The 24,670-nt window shown below is 42.6% G+C and overlaps 1 protein-coding gene and 1 pseudogene across 14 annotated transcripts in view; one reads left to right on the top strand and one right to left on the bottom strand.

The window, feature by feature from the left end:
• Positions 1-966: 966 nt before the first annotated feature.
• The window catches only part of Mcur1 (mitochondrial calcium uniporter regulator 1), a 66,073-nt gene continuing 42,369 nt past the window's right edge, over positions 967-24,670 (top strand). For 2 of the 14 annotated variants that reach the window (XR_015439316.1, XM_087181785.1), the window contains exons 1-8: positions 980-1,465; positions 6,826-6,945; positions 10,683-10,786; positions 11,276-11,377; positions 12,267-12,308; positions 13,430-13,501; positions 16,503-16,556; positions 17,945-18,059. Coding sequence is in view for 9 of the 14 variants with exons in the window: in XM_087181785.1 (XP_087037911.1) it covers positions 1,069-1,465; positions 6,826-6,945; positions 10,683-10,786; positions 11,276-11,377; positions 12,267-12,308; positions 13,430-13,501; positions 16,503-16,556; positions 17,945-18,059 (1,006 nt within the window). In the remaining 5 variants the exon portion in view is untranslated. Of the gene's footprint in view, positions 1,466-6,825; positions 6,946-10,682; positions 10,787-11,275; positions 11,378-12,266; positions 12,309-13,429; positions 13,502-16,502; positions 16,557-17,878; positions 18,060-19,303; positions 22,421-24,670 lie in introns of those variants that run through there. The other 12 variants (XR_015439319.1, XM_087181787.1, XM_087181786.1 and 9 more) reach the window with 12 other exon arrangements.
• Positions 19,026-19,160, bottom strand: LOC147826199 (U2 spliceosomal RNA; annotated as a pseudogene).

Genomic DNA, 24,670 nt, shown 5'->3' with positions numbered 1-24,670 from the left:
GACCTTCAAGACCCTGGAAAGTAACCTAGGCAACCATTATAAAGCCACATTGCAGACATGTTATTGACAGCAGAGCTACAGGGATACTAATATAATTTGTCCACCTGCACGACCTCCAACATTAGTGATTTTTAAGTCAACTAAGAGCAAGTGAAGCTAGAGGGTTTATTTAGGTTTTGCCATGCTATCTATTTTGATAGGTAACTGTATCTTTCACAACTATACTTATTCTCCGCTTCCCAGCTCTCTGTACCTCTCTGTGGCTTGTAGCATCTTCTTCATCATGTATGTGCATATGGCATAGTGCCCAACAGTAAAAAGGAACTAATCATTACTTTCTCCTGGAGGACAACAATCCCTTTTGTTTTGGCATTTTCCAGTATGATGCCTCACGCATTTAATTCATTTATTCAACAAACATCTCAGAGTTTACACAAGGGGACCAGTAACTGTGATCAGTGCAGTAGACATTCAGAAAGCTCGCTGACGTTGAGATGATACTGTCTCGAATATCCCTTTATTATATAGATATTTTCTTAAAAAGCCCCTGCTTTTTAATAAAATTCCCAGATGGCAAACTTCTCATGTCTACTGAGCTCTGAAAGTTTAGTCTCTAAATGTATAAACTAGGTAAGCACAGTTCCCTCTGGACTGTAATAATCCCTTAAAATGCACCCCAGAGCAGCGCTTTAAGGAACTTAGGTCGGGCAGAGTTAATCAGTAAAATCTAGGGCAGCTTGGTGGCCAAGGACTTTTCACAAGACTCAGGAGGGCGGCGGAGTCCTTAACACTTTAAGTACAGCACCAGCGCAATGAATATGCAAATCGCGGCAGATAGGAGCTCCCTCCAGTCCCAGGAAGGCCCGCAGGTTCCTCGCTTATACCCAGCGAGGGGCGGGGTCGTGAGTGGGCGCGGTCTCGCCAGGCGGGGCCTCGTCTCGCCCCACCCCCGGCAGGAAAGGGCGGGCAGCGCCACCGCCTATGCTCGCTCCCGACGTGGGACTCCGGGCGCGGGCGCGCGGGGGTGTCTTGAGCGCGCGCCCGGGCCAGTGACTGGCTCGGGGATGGATGACGGCTCGGTCGCGGGCGAAAGGCCGAAGCGCCAGTCGGGTCGCCGGCGCCTCCTGCTCTTCCTGCCCGAGGGCCGCTGCGGAAGCCCGGGCGGCTTCGGAGGCCCTGCGCGCCGCGGCCTCTCCCCGCTGCCCAGCGGGCCGGGGGCGCTGCGGGCCCGGGGCGGCGCGTCACGTGCGTCGCCGCTGCTCCTCCTCCTGCTCTTGCCGTCCCCACGCCGGGCCGCCGCCCCGTGCCGCCCGCTGGCCGACTGGGAGCTCGCGCGACCCGGGCCTCAGGCGCCCCCGGCCGGGCGCGGCGCGTGGAGGGGCCCGGCGGGGACCGGGGCGGCCGGGGCGCTCCTGTCCTCCAGGAGAGGTGAGGGCCGGGCGCCCGGGCGGCGGGAGGCGGGCAGGTGAGCCGGGGATACCGGGGCGAAGGTCTGGGCCCGGCTCTCCCGGAGGCCGCTCCCGGGGGAGGGCTGTGCGCCCCAGGATGCTCCGATCCGCCGGCCGCCCACCTGCGGGCGCCTCGGAGAAGGGCGGGCCGCGTGCACTGTGCCGAACTGAGCTCTCGGGGGTGTGAGCGCCGTTTGACAGTTTCACTTAAAACCCTGATAGAGTCCAGTGGTGCATCCAGGAAGCACTGAGCCTAACCTGTATCTGGCACTTCTCCAGACCTGCGGTATAGACCAGTCAGCACAATTTTTACCCTCTCCGGAGCTTAACTGGAGCCCAAGAAGTGCAGTAAAACGTTGCGCATGTATATGTAGGAATGCAAATATACATTCATTTGTATTTATTTGCATTTATAATTTTACACACATTTTGATAAATACTGTAGGAAAAATCAAGGTCAGGGTTGCTGGTGGAGTGGGCGGGTGAGTTAAATTCACTTGTGAATTTAAATAGAGTGATCAGAATCAGTTTCGTTGAGAAGGTACCGTTTGAGTAAATTCAGAAAGGAGGTGAGGAGGATCACTCCCCTGCAGATTAGAAAAGGAGACAGGTTTGAATTTGCTCAGATTGCTGATAAAAAAAATCCTATTAGATAATCAGTAAATGTGGCACACATATCATATATATATCCATTAATAGCAGTCAGTAACCACTTTTTTTTTTCTCTTCAAGAGAAATGTTCATCAAGTGTTGGCTGCATCTAAATTTAAAGATACCATTGGCTGGGGGAGAAGCTGATGCATGAACTGCAGTGTGAGGAGAGAGTGTGTAGAAGGTGGGAGGGGTGGTGAACTCTATCCTTGTCCTGCAGCAATCAGGAGTTATGGAAGGGTTTGGCCTGACCCTGTTTGCCTTTTGCTGTGCTGCTGTTAACATGCTGGTAACTTCCAGTGTGTTTCCCTCTCATAATTCTGAATTATGGGCCCAAAGCAGTTTCTTTCTCATTGATTTGTTGTCATTATGTCAGAAACATGGTACTTTGTTTTAGTGTCAAAGATCTCATTTCTTCAGTCGTAAAATGATGCATAAAAAGTGGGACACAAAACAGAGACTGTTAAAGAAGCATATGTGCCCAGGAGCCATCAGCCAAGGAGTATTTTTGTTCCTTTATTTTCAGCCCAGTGGTTCGTTTGGTGCCTGAGATCTTGGTAGAATGACTTAAGGGCCTTATGAGAAGGAAATTTGTATGTGGCTTTTTATCTGTGCAAGACTAACTTTGGGCCTCTCTTGTACTAATTGTGTTTTCAAGATCCTTTCATATGCTGGAGGTCTCCGGGAGGGAGAGCTGGGTCTGACACTTTGGCCCTTTAGCTGGTGTGCTTGCTGCCTGCTAGCTGGTGGGAATTCAGAGTGCTACTGTGTCCTTAGGTGTTGCTCTTTGAGGCCAAAGTGGCATTCCCTTGCCCCAGTGGAGCGTGGCCAGCCCTTTTCTCCACTTTTCAGAAGGTAGAGGTAGAGTTTCTTTGAAGTAAGCATGCTATTTCTGGGAAATATTTTGTTTCTGGAAAAGAAAAATTCTGATGTCCAAATTGTCATTAGCTCTTGCTTAGAGAGCAGTTGTGGGATTATTTGCTTTGTTTTGTGTATGTGTGTGTGTGAGCGGCAGTGAGGAGGTTGTTCATGTTTTAATCATATGGGTGGTTATTTTGTTATCAGAAACAAGCCATTTGGGACTAGAATAACCTTGTCATTCCTCACAAGCCATTCCAGACTTGGCCTTTTACAGGTTCTGAGGGACAGTCCAGCAGGGTAACAGAGCTGAGTGAGGTGGCTGGGACAAGTGCTTTCTTTCATCTATTCATTCATCACCGTTTGTTTCTCAGGCTGGCTGTGCTCTGTGCTGGGCAGACTTTCTTGGGCTTTTCCTGTAAAAGCCAGTTCTAGTCCCAGGACCAGAGATAATTGAAGGGGGGGAAGAAGGCACCAGAATTAAGTAAGTTTATTTATGTGGAAAGGGAGATGAAGAGGACAAAGAAGTTGATCTCAAAGCTTCTTTCTAGTCTCACAGTCCAGATCCTAGAATTCATTACAGTTCAATTACAAAAAAAAATATTACCAACTGCTATATGTGAGGCCCTCTGCTGGATGCTAAAGATAGATAAGACTGGCTGCTCTTGTCCAAGACAGGATAGAGTTGGAACCAGCGTGGGCAACGTAGTGACTTAGCGAGACCCAGTCTCAAACAGTCAGGATATAGCTCAGTGTGGAAGCTCTGGGTTCAATCTCCAGTACCAAAAAAAAAAAATTCCCTTGGGCAACATAGATAATAAGTGATACAGATATAGAAGTAATAAGTGCTACGATGGAGCTGGGAAAACAGGAAGCCTTTATTGCTCCCTTCCCTTGGTGGAGCCAGCAGGGAGAACCATAAATCATAATAGAATGCCGGGCCTGGAACATAATGTATGCTTGGTAAATTGCCCAATCAAATGAAGAAAGGTATAAAAAGATGCTAAAAATATAACAGCTGGGAAAGGGGAGCAAGCCACGCTTAAAACGTGCAAGTGCAGGAAGTGAAATACCCTGAAGGATAGGAGTGAGCTGAAGTAGGAAGGGCTTTGTATATGTGGGCCAGGACCTTAAGCAATAGGCCAGTGGGCCTTTAACTATAAGAGCCTATTTTTACCATGAAACACACATGCCATTGCTTATTAGATTTTGTCAGTCAACAAACAGTGTTGATGGAAATATCGAGGCATCTCTTACACTTACCTTGCTGCTGGCACTCCTCTCCTCTTCCCAGATTGCCAGTAATTCGGGGATGACTGCTACAGGCCGCATCAGATCTGTGGGGTCACAGTTGTCCATGTTACATTTTTTGCCTACTTGCAGTTTTCTTTTAGAGCTCTTAGGAGTGAAGGATGGAGAATGATTGCTGATTGGCTGAAGTAACTTTCAGTCACTCGGGAGAGACTGCTGAGGAAACCTTTGCCCTTTGAGTTACTAGATGACTCCTCTCTCTCCCAACGCTCTTCTCCTTCCTGACCCTGGGCTGGTGCCAGTCCACGGCAAAATTAGAAAAATGGGGACCATTACATAGCAATATTTCCATGTAGCTAAGTTTATTACCTTTAAATGAAAGGTCTTCATTTTACATTGTCCATCTTTTTCCTCAAAATATGTCAAAATGTCTTTTAGTTTGCTGGTAATAGTAAGAAGCTATTTTGTTTAAATATCTTTTCTTGAAAAATTAAAAACTGGTAACCCAAATGTTGATCTAATTTTTTTTTTTAAACTGTTTTAGTAGTTTGAAGTCTAAAAGCCAGGAAACCATTGCAGGACGCTATATTACCTCTCTCAAATGAGTGCCTTGAAACAAAATGGGTTGAGTCTGTGAAATATATGGCAATTCATAAAAAAGGGAAAGACTGTTAGAACACATCTCCTGAAAGATCGCAGGAAAATTACCCTTTATGAATATAAATAAAAAATCTTCAACAAAATACTAGCAAACCAAATCCAGCACCGTAGCCAGGAATATTATGTGTCGTGATCAAGTGAGTATCCCAGGAACAGTAGGTTCATTAACATCTGAAAATTCAGGTACTATACCTGCTTGTCAGAATGAAAGCCAAAACCTACACGGTTCTCAACAGACCCAGAAAAAGCATTTTCAAAATTTAATGGCTTTTCATCATTTTTTAAAACCCTCAGTAAACTAGGAATAAAAGGGAACTTAACAGCTAAAACTTCCATCAGACTGGATGGAGAAAGACTGTACACTTTTCATCTAAGCTCAGGAACAAGAACAGGAAACCAGCTGCTGCTCTTCTGTTCAGCATTGCACTGGACAGGTAGGCAAAAAAGTGAGGTAAAAAGGCATCCAAGTTGGAAGGGAGAAGTAAAACCATCGTCATTCTCAGATGACATTTTATATATTAAAAAAAAACTAAAAGTCGCAAGCGCAAGGACCCAAGTTCAATCCCCGGTACCAAAAAAAAAAACAAAAACTAAAGAATTATTAAAGTATTAGACCTAGTAAGTTCAACAGGATACAGGATCAATGTACAAAATTAGTTGTATTTTTATACATTAGCAATAAATAGCCTGAAAATGAAAGTAAGAAAATAATTTCACTTAGGGTAACATCAAAAAGAATACAATTCTTAGGGATAAATTTTAAAAAAGAGCAGAAGAGACTTAGAAAAACCAGGTAACATTGTTGAAGAAATTAAAAACCTCACTAAATGGAACGACTTCCCACTTGTATTGATCTGAGTACTTAGTATTGTTAAGATGGCAGTACTGTACTGTACTCCCCAAATGGATCCACAGATTTAATAAAATCCCTCTCAGAATCTGAGTTGGCACTGGGTGTGGTGGTGCCCTGCAATCCTAGCACTTGGGAAGCTGAGACAGGATGGCTATGAGTTTGAGACCAGCCTGGAGGTACACAGTTCAAGGCTAGCCTGAACTGCATAACAAGACCCTGTCTTAAAAAACCAAAGCAACAACAACAATTCTCTTTTGGCTTCTTGGCAAAAATTGCTTATCCTGTAATTCATAAGGAAATGCAGGGGTCTCATAATAGCCCAACAGTCTTGGAAAAGAGCAGTCTCAGATCTATTTTCTGAGGTCAAAACACACAACCGAGCTACAGGTGATCAACAAAGTGTGGCACTGGCATAAAACGTAATGTCCATAGAATTATTCATGATTGCCAAGAAGTGGAAACAGCCCATGTTCTTCAGCTAATGAATGGATGGAGCCAATTTGGAATAGCCATACAATGGAGTATTATTTTACAGTACCAAGAAGTAGAATTGAGACGTTCTGCAATGAGGATGACACTTGAAAATGTTACACTAAGTCAAAGAAGCCATTTCCATTTATATGTAGGAGATCTCCAGAGTATGCCAACAACAGTGTAAATAATAATAGTAAATAGATTAGTGCTGTCCAGGTAAGAAGGCAGAGTGAGAAGGGGGTGGAGCACTGGAAGGTGATAGCTACAGGGTCCAGAGTTTCACTTGGGGGTGAGGAAAGTATCCTAAAGTTGATTGTGGCGGTGGATGCACAACACTCTAAATGCACTAGAAAAAGTTGAACTTTACACTTCAGGTGGGTAATTGTATGGTATATGGTATAGGAGCTCCTTAAAGCTATTATGAAAAACCAGATCCCAGGATGTAGCTGAGTGCTAGAGCACATGCTTAGCATTCGTGAGGGCCACGTTTTCAGTCTCCAGCACCACACACACACACACACACACACACACACACACATTGATAGGCTTGTAGGTACAACTTACTTTTTCATGGCGCTGATTTTTACCATGAACCCTGTTTTGAACTTCCTTTCCTTTAAACCATTCTAGAGCTAAGCCTGTCTGCGCAGTGCCTGCAGCTGGAGCACAAAAGGACAAGTTTCACCTCGCCTGGGAATCAGAAGCTCTACTTCGACACCCATGCCATAGTGTGCTTCCTGGAAGAAAAAGGTAATCCTCTCTCAGTCCCTCAGCGCCACAGAAAACAGTTTCATTCACCTTCTCATATAGCTTGCAGCTAACCTTTCAATCTTTAAGTCCTCATTTTTTGTTGAAGGGTGTTTTTGCTTTATCACTACAATGGAGATTTTTCTCTTACACATTTCTCTTTGTGTGAGTGAAATGCATTTTTATAACCTCACTCTGGAAGAGTAGTCTTCTAGATCAAAATTTAGACGCAAGTCGGTAAAACTCAGAGATAATTCCTCTGATGAGCACAAAAGAAGTAGTTTTATCACTGTGCATCCTGTGTGCTTTTACAAATTTTACAAAAATGAAATGTTGCTGAGCAGTAGGTACTGATCATTTCCAACTCATTTGTTTCATGTGTTGCTGTTGAGTGAATTAATATAAAAGATTACTCCAAGATGTATGGCATTCCTTCAAAGTGCACTTAGAATGTAGGGAGCAGTCTCGTACTTAACCATATTCAGATAAACACACCCATTATAATTCTGTATTCTGTCATGCATATAGTCTTAAAATCAGAATTTCAAATTATGCCCTTGAAATAACTGTGTTCTTACCTCACGGTCGAGTTGTTTATCCAGTTGTGTATGTTCATATTTGAAAAGCTAAGTGCTGTATAATAAATAATGTTCACAGCTTTTCTTGTCAAATTTGAAACAACGGTTTTTTTCACCAAAATTTTTTTCAGCTCAGAATTTTAAAGGAAAGTAAAGATGGGGGGTTGTTATAAAGTTATCTTGATAAGTGGTTTTCTTACTTTTGATTTCAAACCTTGACCCATGGTTATTTGCATTTTTTAATACCGGAGATGTGAGGGCTCTGCCCATGTTGGGTGAAGGCCAAGTCTGAGCTGACCAGTCTAGGTTGAGGTGAGGAAGGGTTCTCCAGGGAGTATCTGCCCTGTCTTTATCCAGAGCCATGCCTCCTGATGAACGAAACTTCCCTGAGTCTGTGATCTCACCCCTCTGCTGTCCCATTCCCATGCTGTATGAGCATAGCTCATACATAACTCAATAGGTTTTAAGGCTTCGTTTCTGATTTTTCTTACCTCTTTCTCCTCCCTCAGGTGGTTATAAACTATGTTTTTGGAGTTTGTTTTGTCATCTGCATAAATCCTTCCTTTCCTTCTGTTGTGCCCAGATCGCGAGGTCCCCAAAGACCACCAAGGAGCCAATTCTGATGCAAACACATGAGGGTTGTTTATTCAAGCTCGAGCAGGGACTCTCATCCGACACTGACACTGACGCAGCGGGTCAGGGTTGAGATCCCCGACTCTAAAACACCAGGGGTTTTTATAGAGGTTACAGCAAGGTGCGGGGTTTTCAAAAAGGCGCGGGGTTTCAAATCACACGCAAATCACACAATTGGCTAGCATTTAGCAAGTTTTGAAAGTTTAAACCTGATTGGCTGTGCCTTGTGCGCTGAACTGCAAACGGCTGCTCAAGTCATCAAAAAAAACATCTGGGATACTGGGGTATTGGGGTAACTACTGATTAGCTGTTGCAGGCCATCGAGAAGAGCATCTGGGACATTGAGGCAGCTACTGATTAGCTGTTGCTAGGCGACTGCTGAACATTATCACAGGCAGGTGGCCAAAGTACATCTTGTGGTTTTTCTTGGAACTAGAGTTTATGTCCAGGCCACCTTACTCTAAGATGGGGCCAAATTTTAAAATGGAGTCACTCCGGCCTCACACTTCCTCCCTCTCTATTTTTGCTGTACTGGTAATTGAACTTAGGGCCTTTGAATTTAGCCACTGCCCTAGCCCTTTATTGAGACAGGGTCTCACTGAGTTGCCCGGGCTGAGCTCAAACTTGCCATCTTCTTGCCAGACCCTTCTTTTTAAAAAATTAAACTTGTATTTTTAGTTAATTCATTAAAAATTTACATATTACGCCTGCTGCGCAAGCGCAAGGACCTGAGTTAGATCCCTGGTACCAAAAAAAAAAAAAATTTACATATTGAATAGGATATGTATACTTTTCTCACAGTTGTCAAACCTAATTATGTTTAACCATTCTTTTTAATAAAAATTTAAAATTCACAAAAGTCATGTTCATTTTCTAAATATTAGGAAGGCAGAAAAGAAAATAGAAAACAGAACCTCATACACCAGAGCTAAACAGTGGTAGGGCCTGTGCTGGGTGTTCCTTCTGGGTGTGCAGAATGTCAGGTAAAAGGGCCGAAGACCAAGACCAGACCAGGTCACAACAAGCCTTTATTAGGGGAATAGATCTGCCGGGCTGTCTCTGAACAAAGGAGAGACAAAAGCAATATGGCTGGGGCAGGGAGAGTCTTTTATAGAGACTGGGGTGGGGCTTGTAGGGGCTGAGGCAGGGTTGAGTGAGGTAGTGACTAGGGAATGGAGGAGCCGGTGATGTCACTAGGTGGTAGGAGGTGAGCGAGTATTAGGTTACTGTCTAGGTGGGAACAGGGGCATGCTGGGAAGAAGGGTTTGTTCTTTGGTGGGAGCAACCATCTTGGCATGATGTCACACAGGGGAGGGGGCAAGGCACCATAGGAAGAGGGCAGCTACTATACTTAATAGCTGCTGAGGTGGTGGGAGACCTATCACAGAACACACATTTTGAGAAAGTAAAAGATTTTGAATAAAGCGGTGGGAGTAGGTCTTTGGGCATCCTTTTCTTCTTTCAACCTGTGTCTTTGTTAATTTAGTCCTATGCTTAATCTCATTCTTAGATATTATATTACTTACAGCTGGATTCAAACAAATATATCATTGATTAATCAGAAGAATCAGCAGCTCCTCTGAAGTTCTTAGAAATGAAAGGATTTAATAGAAAGAACTACTTTTCAGGGACTGAGTTTTAAGCATTGTAGAACTTCTAATGTGAGATATGCATTACCTATAAGATTACTAAATCTTAGAGAGTTGAATCTCTATAATTCAGTTCACCATCATTTTTAAGTTTCAAAGAACAGCCTTTTGTTTTTCCAGTTTGGACCCTCCAGCCTAGTGACTAAAGAAAAATTGTGGAGCGAAAAGGAAAGAATTGATTGTGACTTTTAGCACTAAATCAGTTGACAGCTAGGTTACTATTTAGAGTCAATAATAATCAATAATGTGACTAATATATGTTGGATATAAAATAATGGTACTTTCTTATTTAAGAAATTTATTTTTTAATAACATGCATTTTACAATTAAGTATCTCGTCCGGTGTAGAAAATTTATACAATTGAGAGAAATACGAAAAAGGAAATGAAAATTGCAGTGAGTCTTTGTGAAATTACAGAAACAGGCTGGGAGGCTGGGTGTGTAGGTCAGCGGTGGTGTGTGTGCCTGGTGTGCCCGAGGCCCTGGGTTGCATCCTCAGCAGAATTACTACGGAAGTAGTCTTTGCATCTGTAATGGTGGGTCTGGCTCTTGTTTTTCACTTGACCTTGAGCAGGCATTTCCTGTGTCATTAAACTTTCTTTGAAGACACAATTTTGGACAATTAGGAAGGGCATTTGAGATCATCATTCAGCCCAGCCCCCTGGCTGTGCCTGGGGAGACAGATGATGGAAGCAGGTCAGGGTGACAGACAGGTCCGTCCGCCCCGGTGGCTCTGGTCTCTCCCCACTTTCTTGTCACACTGTGCTTTCCCTCTTTTCTGAACTTAGACCATTGAAAGAATGTGTAAGTTTGCTGTGTATTTTCTTTTGCTGACAACAGCACTTCTTCTGAGCATGGTTGTCTTTGTGTGCTGGCTTAGGGTTTACAACTCAGCAAGCAGAAATCATTGTGTCTGCATTGGTCAAGATCATGGAGGCCAACACGAACATCGTCTACAAAGACATGGTCACCAAGGTGCAGCAGGTTAGCATGGTCTGGGCGGTTTCATGGATTTGAGATCTGAAAGAAGGGTATTGACTGTGTAAATGTGAATGCCATTTTCAGATAATATTCAATTGAAAAGTATGTCATAATTTTAGCTGAAGTTAAGGGGCAAAAGATTGCAGTAGTATAAACAGTATTAAAAGCTATTTAGTCAACTATTATCGACTCATCATTCTTGACAGTTCATTGTGCTCAAACGCGGACTTCCAGCAAAAACAAACTTAATAAGTGGAGCTGTGGCTGGAGTTGTAGCATGGTGTCACGTTTTTGGGCCTCAGGCCGCCACACTTCTGACAGACTTGTTTGGTAGCAATGCTGGTGTGTGCTTCTGTTCTTTTCAGTTCACAAGGGAGAGTGACACTACCAGCCCTGTATTCTTCTACCTCATTAAGATGATAGCATGCAGAGACAACAGGAGGTAGACGTCTAGGCTGTGCTATATTATTGGCTTTGTTTCTCTTTTCCTAGGAGATCACTCTTCAGCAAATAATGTCGAAGATTGCAAATGTGAAAAAGGATATGATTATTTTGGAGAAGAGTGAATTTTCAGCCCTCAGAGCAGAAAATGAGGTAAAACTACAGAGCCACTTACAGAATTTGTTTTGTTAAGACATCAAGATGTATGAGAAATACCTACATAAAAGGGTAAAGTAGGTGTGTCACGGCACATTTCTGAGTGTACACCACCTACCGGGTTAGGAGTCAGAGTGGGACCAGCGCCCAACGTCTGCTCCCCTGCTGGAGGCCGCTGCTCTCCTGGCTGCTGACGCCCTGCACCAGTGTCGCCTGTTCTAGAACTTCTGATGAAAGTACAGAGTGTATCTTGTCTTTTTTCTCATTGTCTGTGGTGCTAAAGGAATGCGCCGGATGGATGATGACATCTAAGGTGATGTCATTAGGAGGGTCAGGTTTGAGGGTTTGAGTCATCACGAACCAGTGCCGCTGGGCTGTGTGTCTCTTTCCCTTCCTTAATGTGCGGTCTAGAAGAGCAGCATTAGATACCATTGTATGCGTGCTATCTGTCTGACATCCTTATCTTCAGTCCTACTTAAAGTTCCGTAAGGGAAGGTTATTATTGCTAGTTGATTGTAGCTTCATAATAAACCTTGTTAAAAAATTGACCGCTAAAATTGTCCTTGATGTCAGCTATTTGAGGGCAGAATTTGTTCAAATAAAAATTGAAGGAGGTATTGAAGAAAGCAGGGTTGCTGAAAGAAACTGTATGTTAGACAATTGTATCACCAGTTTTATGGAACCTTCACTGAGAACTAAAACTAATTTCAGGGCTTACACATGCATTGTGGTACAGTTGTGGCTTTGTATCCTAAATGGATTCATGTGTGTGATGAATGAGGGAAGAAGTTGAACTTTTACATTAATGCATGTTGTAATATTTATTGATCAAGTTTTGTATTTTTCTTTCTTATCATATCCTTGTTTCTTTCTAATGTGTTCTTAGAAAATAAAGCTTGAACTACATCAGTTAAAACAGCAAGTAACGGTAAGAATCTTTCCTGTTTGCTGCTTTGTAATTATATATGTCAGGAATGCATTATACGCTCTTAAAAACTTTGTTCTCTGTCAAATGTTTGTGTAATATGCCTCAAAAGTACACAATGAATAAATTAACCAGTGTCTAACGAAATTCATTAAGAAAATTGTTTTCTAGGAGGAATTAAATCATTTTAAAATAAAAATATCTCTTAAGTAGCTACATGGAACCCTTAGAATCTCTTAGAATTACATGTGATTTTTTTTTTTTTTGGTACCGGGAATCAAACTCAGGCCCTTGCACTTGCACAGCAGGCTGCGAAACCACTGAGCTAAATCCCCAGCCCTACATGTGATTTTTAAAGGTGTTTTTTGTTTTTGTTTTTTTGATACTGGAGATCGACCTCAGGACCTTACGCTGGCAAGGCAGGCGGGGGAACTGCTGATCCCTGACCCTAATGGTGGTTTTTCTAAAATACCAGGTCAGCTTTTTTTTTTTTTTTGGTAGAAAAAATATTGGTGTTTAAAAAGAAAAGATTTTGATAAGTTTCAGAGAGAAGGCTTTTATTTAAACCACAATTTAATATTTTTCTTCTTTGACTACATCTTTGCTTTCCAAGGAACTGCTTTAACTATAAATTCCACAAGGGAGAATATATGGGAATTTTGAGGTTAAAAGCAACAATAAGGCCTATAGTTCCAGCTAATCGGGAGGCTGAGGGAGGAGGATCATGTGAGCCCAGGAGTTTGAGGCCAACTTGTGCAATAAAGTAAAATGCCACCTCAAAAACAACAAAAACCCAGTAGCCAAAACCATTATGATTGATAGAGAGATAGATAGATAGATAGATAGATAGATAGATAGATAGATAGATAGATAGGTAGATGGATGATGGATGGATGCATGGATAACTGGGAAGCCCTAAGACAGAGCTGGCTGCAGGCATGGCTTGTCCAGGGTCCCCATGTCACTGGGCCCTAGGTGCCTTTACCAGGAACCCCTGGCTGCACCCTCACCCCGGTTGGCTGCTTTAGGGCAGAAACAGTGGGTGATCCCCACGTTGCAACCTCAGAAGGTTTGGATTTCTGATCGTGGATTTCTCTTTTCTTTGTCATTTGCCTTCCTACTAGGATGAAGTGATCAAAGTCCGAACAGATACCAAGTTAGACTTCAATCTAGAAAAAAGCAGAGTAAAAGAATTGGTATGTTCCTTTATGGAAGTTGATTCTGAGTTCATTTCTTTTCAGGGTAGAATGCTGGGTTAAGTCTGGTTCATATACAGGTCACAAGTACTGTTGAGTTTTTACCTACTGAATCAGGATAAACAGATTTTTAAATTTCAGTTATATTTTGGATTAGTGCTTTTATTTGATCCTTTCAAAAGTAACACTGAAATTAAAATCTTGGTCATATAGAGTTTGATTCTTTGTTTGATTATATATTACATAGACATTGATAAAGAAACGAAACTCAATCTTGATCTATTTAATACTGATTTAAATCTACACATGCCCTAATTCTGCAAAAGATGATTGTCTCAGACAAGTTTTATTAGGTTATTAATATAAAATAATGTTAAATTGATCACTGAAATATAAGATTAAAACATATTTCTATATTGGTTTTTTTGAGGAGGTTTTTGTTTGTTTATTTGGGGGGTTGTGCTTGGCTGGGGTTTTTGAAACCCAGGGCTTCACTCATGCTAAGCAAGCTCTTCCACTGGGCCACATCCTCAGCTCCATATATTTTCTTTTAAATACAAAGAGAAGTTTTATGTTTTCATAAAAATAGGTATTGAGCCAGGCGTGGTGGTACACACCTGTAATCCCAGTACTCGGAAGGCTGAAGCAGGTGGACTGCCACAAGTTCGAGGCCAGCCTGGGCTACATAATGAGTTTAAGGCCACCCTGAGGTACATATTGAGACCCTGTCTCAAAAAACAGAAAACAAGAGGGGCCCGGGGATTTAGCTCAGTGGCACCATGCCTGCCTTGCAGGCTCAAGGTCCTGAGTTCAATTCCCAGTAACACCCTCCCCCCCCAAAAAAAGAAAGGAAAAAAGAATACACATTGGATGCCACTGGTGATTTCTGACCTGTCTGGATGTTCGTCTGTCTCCTGCTCCGTGACACTAGTGAGACACTGCTCTTATTCTCAGTATAGCGAGAAACAGGGCCTGTGGGGGGTGTTTCATAGTGTGAATTGAAGATGCATGCAGAAACTTGAGTTCTCACAACTGTTCTTCATCTTCTTTTTTACAATTTACCTTTAATCAAAATGTCCTCTAAATGCTAAATGAAGCTAATACTGAAACTCAAGTAGGTAATTGCATTTTGGCCCCACTGCTGGATATGGATAGCTAAGTTGAGCTTCATTATAAAAGTTATTGTTCATATTAGTCATCTTTCTAGTCTTGTAACACTTTTCAACCATGAAAATTAAATTTTCAAGCCTAGAATTTGTATCTAGAATAAAAAAAAACTCTGGTTATACCTATGTCCTTTTTGATTGTTTTTAGAACTGTGAATTCACTTGGTTTAGGAAAATGATTGTGTGCCTGTAGCTAACCAAGCCGGAAAGAAATACATCAAGGAGACTGGGAAATACAGGATTTGAATGTAAATTAAACCCAGTGAATTTTCAGGATTTACTGACCCAGCTGGGAAGTTGTTCTCAGCGATCCTGAACTTGGATTACTCTGAAGCACAGGACAGTGCTTATATAGCCAGTGTTATGTCGCAGGCAGTGATGAAGCCGAGTTATTTAGCCTTCTCATTCTCTGTACAGTTATAATATCCAATTAAAGATTAAATTAGAGTTGGGGTTGTAGCTTAATGGTAGAATGCTTAGTCTGTGTGAGGCCCTGGATTTGATCCTTAGCACTATTAAAAAAACAAACAAACAAACAAACAAATTAACTGTTTTGACATTTACAGCCAGTTTCAAAGACTATATGGCATATAAACTGTTTTGAAGATCAGGGAGCTGGAGCCACATAGATGTTATTGTCACATAGATGTGACAATATCAAAATTTTAGGCTTTTCTTTTCCTTTGTGGATGAATCAATGTTCCAGGGAAGAATAGAATGCAAAGGTGTGCAGAAAATGCCATTCTACCCTGCCCTCTGGTGGTGGTCAGATGCATAGCACCCTCCTGGGTTGAAGCCCTGGCCTTGGAGAGAGCATTGTTCGGTTTTGAGACTCGTCCTTAATTTGGGGCTTAGGAGGTTTTAGGGTTTTTGTTTTGTTTTTACTTCTCAGCACTGCAGTTTTTATACTCTAGCCCCCTGACAGTCCCAGGGCAACATTTTATAGTTAGAAAATTTCTAGATACTTCCAAGTATTCACTTTTCTGCTATCACCATGTTAATTTAGGTCTTGAACATCAGTTAAACTTCGGGGTTGTCGTTTGCTCATTTGATCCTAACGCCCACCACTGATGTGTCTGATTTTGATTTTAGTGTCAACAAAACTGTTCCAAATCTTTTCACTGACGTTAATAGCCAAAGGCAAGAACCCATTTTAACTTGTCACCTCTTAGTAACACTGTACTGGGACCACGCCCAAGTAGGATCACTTGTTATTAAAGCCAGCATGTGATGGCTTAGTGTGTTCCTTGTGTTTATAATGTGTTTCATGATCATGGTACAGTGTCCCTGTCACAGAACAATATCCTTGCAGCTATTTTTTCCCTAACTGTAATTGTTCCGGTCTTTTCTCTAAGCCACAGGGGTGGCCTGTTCTGGTTATAGTTATCCTGAGCTAGCTCCTACACTGAATTGGTTCTTTGCCACTTTCAAAGCAAAAAGCACATGACGCAGGATCTACCAAAATTGGTCCTAGGAAATGTCAGAACTTTTTTTTTGCCCCCAGGACTGGGGATTGAATCCAGAACCTTACACATGCTAGGCAAGTGGTCTACCACTGAGCTAGACCTCAGCCCCTCCAGAAGTGCTATTCTCATGGTGGGAGGAAGCTGGGGATATCATAACCAAGAGATGCAGAGAGAAACATAGCAGAGGGGACAGGTGACAAAATGGAATCAGAGGAAGGAGTATAAATATGAAACCTCCGATCACAGATGTGGAGAAGGAGGCCAGTGGGTTGTTGTCCTGGACCTGGTTTTCTGGTAAGGCCCAGAAAGGAGAAGGCAGCAGAGAAGGGAGAAGTAGATCCACCTCTGACCCGAGTTATTTTGTTTCAGTATTCACTGAACGAAAGGAAACTGCTGGAATTGAGGACGGAAATAGTGGAATTGGTAAGATATAAGACTTTGACTTTCTTTGTCATTTTATTCATCCTTGCTTTATCCCAAGCATGGTTACTGTTGTTTATGTTAAGGAAGATGTGCAGGCTTAGTGTCATTTTTTTTATTGTGGAGAAGTATCTGTTAACATAAAAATTAGCATATATATACATATATATATATGAATGATTCAACAGCATTTGTTTTGCAAAATTGAAACTCTGTGTCTCGTAACCTCTGACTCCTCATTGCCTCCTCCTCCAGCCCCTGGCAGCCACCTGTGCTTCTGTCTGTCTCTATGCGTTTGACTATTCTGAATAACCTCAAAGAAGCAGAATAATAGTTCTTGTCTTTGTGGCTGACATATTTCACCTACCCTAATGTCCTCAAGGCTCAACCATGTTGTTGCAAGGGACAGATCTTTCTTAAGGCTGAATAGTATTCCGTTGGGTGTATACACCACATCTCATTTATCTATCAGTGAACACTTGAGTTGCTTCTGTCTCTTGCCTGTTGTGAATAATGCTGTAATGAACGTAGCTGTACAAATGCCTGCTTTCAGTTCTTTTGGGTATGTTACCTGGGACTTCTGAAACCTGGGAGAGTCTTGCATGAGAGGATTCTGGAATATTGGAATATTATCCTGGATTAGTTTTCTACTCATTCAAGCATTTATTTCCTTTTTCTTCACCTGAATTGGTAACCATAGGAAGCTACTTGTTCTAGGATACTTAGTGAAGCATTCTCGGTGTTTTTATGCATTAATGCAATTATATAACCTTTATCAGTCAAACTCACTGCCATATGGGATTAAATATGTAGTTTATTTAACTGTTTTATTTTTGGAGAAGAACACAAAGGCTAGCCTTAGTAGACAAGCCTTGTACTAATAAAACATGTAGTGTTTAAATGGCAGAAGAAGACAACTCATAAAAATGTACTAGAATAGTATCAAGACAAGCTTTTAGATTATCTAAGGCTATATTCATTTTTCCAGATAACTTCTGAGTTTACTTTATACCTTCCACTAAGACGTATTTAGAGAGATGGGGCGAAATCATTGCCGTTGATCACAGACTGGCCTCATGCTATAATACCGTGTCATTTGTAGGACAGTCTATAGTTTACCGAAGGTTTTTCTCATAGATTATCACCTGTGATTTTCTCAGGAGCCCTTGTGGCCAGTGTAAAGGCAGTAGGTTGGGTTGGGTTTGGTTTCATTTTTCTAAACACAGGGAAACTCAGGCCTGGAGACACTGTAGGGGTCCTGGGCTGGTGGCCTGAAGCCCAGCTCCTGGGCTTACCCCAGGCTGCCCTGTGTGCTCCCTGCCCAGAAGGACTGAGAACAGAGGGGACAGTAGCCAGAGCACGCTCATGCTGGAACTTCTGTATTTTGAAAGCATGCCCAGCAGGATCGGGCACTGACACAGACAGACAGGAAGATCGAAACTGAGGTCGCTGGCCTCAAGACCATGCTGGAGGCGCACAAGCTTGACACGATCAAGTATCTAGCAGGTAAGCCGTTCCGTGTCTAAGCTCTCCAGGCAACCTGGAAAGGAGGTACCTGGGATTTATAAAGTCGGCGACAACTACTGCATTTATTTGAGCCTAGCACTTTTGTGCATGTGTTCTAACATCTCTTAAACTGAAAGCCTTTTCAGTTTCCCTCCCAGTACTCAGGAGATTGAGGCAGGAGGATTGTTGCAGGTTCAAGGCCAGCCTGGACTACATAGTGAGACCCTGTTTCAGAAAGAACAAAACAAAACAATTTCCATTAGATGAAGTATCATACTTTAATTGGCATTTTTTCTTTCTTAGTAGCAAATAAAAGTAATGATATAGTTTACAGTTGGTAGAATCATAAATTTGATAGGATACTATCATTGGGCTGTGGATATTTCGGATTATAGTGAAACTCAATACAAGGAATATATTATGAATGAAATGAAAGCCAGTTGAGTCATGATCGCTCTACTTCAATTGGTGACACTACTTTATTTTTCTTTTTGTGGTTCAGTGAGTACTGAGACACATCCCCAGCTATTTATTTTAAAGTAGGGTCTTGCTAAGTTGCCCAGGCTAGGCTGAAACTTGGAATCCTCCTGCCTCAGCCTCTTCAGAGTACTAGGATTACGGGCCTGCACCACCATGTCTGGCAGTTGGTGACATTACTTTTAAGGAGTTATTTTGCCTTTACAATTTTTGATCCAAGAGATGGGTGAAGATGTGAATATTTTTTTAAAAGTTAGCTATTATTTCAAGTCAGTTTTATCATTTTGGATTAATATTTTAAAGTTACAGCAGTGTTACAGTGAGATTTTGCTCTTTATGTTAAAGTTATGTGTCCCTGTAACTACAGATACATATAGTTTGTGACAGTGGAGTTTTTGTGATTCAAAACTTGTATTGAAAATTTTTCTGGAATATTGGATACATTTTTACTTTGAGCATGATGGTTTCAAGGAGTGTGGTTTCTTTTTTAATAGGCAGGTGTTTTATGGAGTACGGTATACCATTAAGCAAACTACTTTTTCTAGAGTTTTTAAAAAAATTTTTAGGTGAATAGGTATCATTGTATTCTTACACTTGATCTTAGCCAAAAGGCCGAGAAGCGATATCATTGTATTCTTAATAAACAGGTGACCCTGTACTTCAAGTCATCTGTAGATTACTTACTATGACTAATACAATGTAAAAAGCTACTTCCTCAAGTAGCAGTTAGGAGAACTAATAGCAGTCTCCATCGTCTTTCCTTACAGGGTCCATATTTACCTGCCTAACAGTAGCTCTGGGATTTTATCGCCTGTGGGTATAATAAAATGTCTATTTAAAGAGATTTCTATTGTTTTCCCTTAAGAATGCTAAATTGTTCCTTTTTTTCTTGTTTCAAATTTGAATCCTGATTTTTGACTTAATGCATATTATTTATTTTTATGAAAATTGTGGGCACATAACCAAGATAATGAGGTCAGAAATCCCTCAATCGCTCCTTCCGTCTCCTGTTTAATTGACTGTAACTGAGTGGTGTGGACCAGACATCAAAGATCCACTCCGCTGAACTGGTGAACTTGGCCTAACCTGTGGTGCAAACCAACAAGAAATTTTGGTATAATTCTCTGCAGTTTTAAATCTTTTGTCACACTGGAGATTCAAGGTCTCCACTGAAAGGACACAGTGACTTTAAGTGCTGAAGAATCATTGACATTCAACCCAAAGCACCAGCTCCTCTTGACCTAGGACCCAGTCCTCAGCCCAGCTCCTCCCATACCTGGGTGCTTCAGCTGCAGTGGGTTGGTTTGTTAATAACACACCTGCACTTCTGCACCTCAGTGACTGCCGTTGTCTGAGTCAGTTGTGTTACATTTACGTGTAATGTGCCTTCCAACAAGAAACACTTATGCCTAATGAAGCCTTGTAATTATGAGGGAGAGTTTTTACCTCTTAAATGCTAGATTTCCTTTCCTCCCTCGTCTTTCTCTTCCTTTTCCTCATGATTTGAGAACTATACTAATACTCTACTTGTGCCACTGCCTACCTAGAACACTTACTCATTCTCAGCATGGAATCCTACTTGAGTTTATGGTGCAGAATCTACTTTTCTTCTGGCCTTCCTCGGGTTATTAAGTAAGCAGAGCACTCTGCTTTCCTTCTCTAAGGTGACTAGATGGGGTGTCCACTTTCACAATGAAACTCACGCCGTTAGCGAGTCTGCCTTTGCCTGTGACCAGCTCAGACGGCACGCTTTCCAGATAAGAGAGCAGTCGCGCCCGGCAGCAGCCTCAGCGCCACTGATCTCTGAAGACATCCTTATCCATGCCTTACCTCTGTAATTAAAACTCGCATCCTCGATACAGCTGGTTTATTTTGCAGAGGTGCGTTCTCACCTTACTTGACTGATTGGCTTGTGGGCAAGAATAAGCAGTGTGGGAGCAATGGCGTCCATAGGGCCTGTCTTTCCCGGCATGCACATAGCACATGCGCAGATGCTCTGGCACAGCGGAGAAACCACGTAAAGAGCTGCTCACCCTGGAAGGGTCAATTACCCATCGTCACCAGCCAAGTTGGTAAAAATGAGTCTCCTTTTGCCCTTTGGGTGTAATTTCTAAGTTTTAGAAAGTGTTGTCATTGCCTTTTTAGAAAACATTTGTGTAAACCAAAAATTCTGTGCTCTGTACAACAGAAAAATCAAGTACTTTTATATCATTGGAAGCAGTTTCAAAGTGGGATGTCATAATTTAGTATTTTTCAAGTAGATCAAAAATTGTCTTAACAACTTAGAATATTTGCTATATTTCCCCCCTTTCCTAAAAGAGGTCCCAGAAAAGACAGCACATCCAGCCATCACCTTTGTATTATGGGGTTTCCTGAGTGACATCGCTGTAAGGCCACATTTGTAACTTCTGGAAGTCACACAACTTTGTTAGGCATAGCTGGAGAAAGGGCTTGGAGGTCAGACACTCTTACCAGGTCACACCTCCAAAATAAAGGCTCCCAAGAGGAGAAAGTGCTGTGCACAATTATGCTTCAGAGTAAACACTAACCTCATAAATGTTAAAACAAAGTGAAGTGTCCTTACATCTTTATATCCTGATCAGATATTTTTAAAATAAACTATGGTGGGGTGACATTCTTACCTCTGCTAAAAGCATCCCTACCGTCATCCCTGCTGGTGGCAGTGGACCGTGTCACCCTGTCACTTAACCGGGGCCTTTGGTTGGGCCGGGTGGTTCTCCGCAGCACAGCACAGCCTGTTTTGGCCTTGAGAACACCGGACCGTGCTTTCGAGTGTGGGATGGGTGCACATGGGGAGCTAGCAGGGCTTCGAATCATGTTCCCTTGTTCAGTCCCAAGGGTTATATTTGAAAAGCACTGAGCCAGAAGTACAAACGCACCCTTCCCACCACTGCCTGTCACATTTGCCACGCGTGCACACAGTGCCAGCACCCTGTGCTGCCTTGGCAGGGGATGCAGATCCCTTAGGAGATAGAAGCATGCAGTGGGAAGAGGCTGGCAGAAGCTGCAGGTGGCAGGCTGTGGGCACGGGGACTGCCACCAGGCTCGGCCTGACCACATGCCCATCGCGCCTGGGTGGGAGCGCAGTGCAGAGCCTAGAGCGGAGCACAAAGTAGAGCCTTGGCGCCTCCTTGTCATGTGCTAATCCTCTTCATCTTCGCCAGGTTCCCCTGCCTGCTTGCTTTCCTCTCTCTCCTCCCCTGCCAGTTATCTTTTTTCAGGAACCTAAACTACAATTTCACTCCCCCCCCCCCATTTTACTAATACCTGTTGGTGTGTACAGTTCTTTACTGGAAACACTCATTTTTATTTCTCTGTTGGTTTTATTGTCTTAGCTGGTTTTCTAGCTTAATATCTAACAAAACTAAGATTGTGTGCATGTATGTTTTTACCCGTCAAGTATGCCAGGCAGCTCAGTTGGGAAATCACAAGTTCAAGAAGAAAGGCTGGACTCAAACCAGAAGCCTTGCTGGAATTTGCCTCTGGAACACTTGAAAAATAAAAGTCCCGAGCCACAGCGAACCTGTCTGTTGCCTGGCTTGTCTCTGCCCCGGCTTTTACGTTGCTTTTCACTTTGTAGCTGTACCCAGTGACGTCATGGTCCCCTCTTCTCGTCCCCCTCCCCACCCTCTGCTCATCAATTAACTGCATCAGCCCTGGCAAGCATTTCTCTCCCTCCACCCTCAGATCCTGTGTTCTCAGACTTTTGCATCGTTCCGAATCAATATTCCATACTGGAACTCATCTAGAAAACTGACTGTAACATTTGTTTATCGAATTTGTTGTGGCTTTTTCGGCACTAAAGCAAAAACCTGTTGACTGGAAATAATTTATTCATTATATAAAATATTTGAGAATTTTTAGTCTATTGGATTTTATTTGGAAAATATTTATCTTTCTACAAATTTACACTTACATTCCTTCAATTATAAGCCAAATCATTTCTCAGCCCTTTTATTACCCGAGTATTCAGTTACATTGTATTATCTAATAAAATATATATAATATTTGTATCTAAAATAAAATATTTAATTCTATGTGATTAATGCACTTCTTTTCCCGTGGGAGGGGGTGCTAGGAATTGAACCCAGGGCCTCATGCATTCCAGGCAGGTGCCTGGGCCACCCTGGGCCACCTCCCAGCCCACTAAGGCACCTAACTGACCGGATGAGGAGCTCAATCACCTCCCCTGCAACTGTGAATTCCACCCAGTGGTATAACAAGAACACTAGTGAACCATAAATAACCCTCATATCTGAAACTTTGAATTTATACAGAAAATAAACTTGAGAGGAAATACTTGATTTGCCAAATAAATTTTTATTCAAAATAATTCTTTAGCCTGCTTCTGTACACTCTTGTAGCTACTTGTTTGATGGGAGATGATGAGGTTTATATACAAGTGTTTAGAGAGCAATGAGGACTCAAGTGCCAAGTAATGGAAATATAAATCAGGTAGCCTGGCCAGGCAGGGTGGTACATGCCTGTAATCCCAGCACTTGGGACACAGATACATAACGATCAACAGGAGTTCGAGCCCAACCTGTGCTACATAGTGAGTTCAAGGCCAGCCTGAACTACAGAGCAAAACCCCGTCTCAAAAATAAATAAATAAATAAATTTTTAAAAAACCAAATCAGGTACCCTCAGCAAGAAAACCCCTTTTTGACTTACAAAACTAAAACTCAGGGAGGCGGAAATACAGGCCATCCGGGTATCACAGTGACTGAACCCCATGTGGGAAGGGCCGGGCTGCATTTCACATCTCCAGTGTATGTGCAAACTAAATCCTTTCGCCTTGGGCTTTGGTTTTTCCAAAAATAAGAAAATTGCTTTAAATGAAGGCATGTATCTAGAAACAGGTTTCTCGCTGGAATCAAAGCTCTGGTGTTCCACAGCGGAGCTTCACCTGTCTATGCTGCCCGTCCTGTGCCCACCGGAATTCTGCGTCTGCACGGGAGGGAGCAGCCGGAGGGGGTCTAGAGAAGCCGCCCAGGATGGCAGCCTTAACCTGGAGCTCCTAGAGACTCCAGTCTTCCTTCACAGGTCACAAGTAGCAGGGAACTGTTTAGGCCAACCCTTTAAAGGAGTGAGTGGTTGAAATACATCGGTGTTAACGAGGCCCTAACTTCTTTCAGAACCATGTTTTTTCTTTCGCGCATGCGCTCTCAGTTGTTCATGCTGCTGAAGCTTCAGGTCAGCTTCGTATGGATGCCCAGGAAGCCCAGAAAGCTGCACTCAGAGCTGACCATCTGTGGTTCGTGCCCTTCAGCAAAGGGTCTTCAAACCCTTTCCTGGTCAGGATCCACAGCGAAGCTGCTTGCTGGTATCTTACCCCTCACAGCACAAACGTTGGTGTCTTTTCCCAGCGCAAGTATTTCTTACCGTTTCTCTTTTGCATTTTCGTAGTATGTACGGTTTATAGGAACCTCGCAGCCTTCCGAGGGGCGCTGTGACAGCCAGTGCCTCTCCAACCCTAAGAATGGCTATCTGCAAACCTCAGTAATCAAGATTATGGAGAAAAGATAAAGCTCAAAGGACCAAGGCACTCAACAAACCCATGCACACTTAGATTTTTTTCTCTTTTTACATTTGTGTCAGGTGCTTTCTGTGCAGGTAACATAAAATAAGCAGTGGCTTTGTCTAGTAACCTTTTAAGTCTAAAGATAGGTGATATCAGGATTGGATTATGAGTTAAGTGATGCCTTCAAGGAATAAGACTGTTTTCAACTTTCCTTTCTTGATCTCCCTTTAAATGATAGCTTTCAGCTTCGGGCTAAAGGTTATCTGATCACAAGAGGGCTGCTGAACCCCCAGGCATCACATCCTCACCTGACAGCATGGGGAGGAGGTGCATAAAGGCCATTCTCAAAAGAAATGCCATTGTATCTCATGGGCTCATAGGCCAAGATTGAGTTACAAAGACAGGTTGCAAAGGGAATGTTTCGCATTTTCAGCTCCTCTGGTAGGAGGTGGCCCAGCCTGAAGGAGGCTGGAAATTATTGCTGGGTTGCCACTCATCAGTGTTGATTAGTGTTCATGAAGATAAAAAACAGGTTGTACCCTACAGAGAGCCACATGATTAAGCTGCCATCCCTTACTTGCTAGAAACA

This window comes from Heterocephalus glaber, unplaced genomic scaffold, assembly GCF_053883595.1.
Source record: "Heterocephalus glaber isolate CG9 unplaced genomic scaffold, H.glaber_assembly_v1.0 deba00001472, whole genome shotgun sequence".
Classification (NCBI taxonomy): domain Eukaryota; kingdom Metazoa; phylum Chordata; class Mammalia; order Rodentia; family Bathyergidae; genus Heterocephalus; species Heterocephalus glaber.
This window is presented reverse-complemented; position numbering and strand designations above follow the sequence as displayed.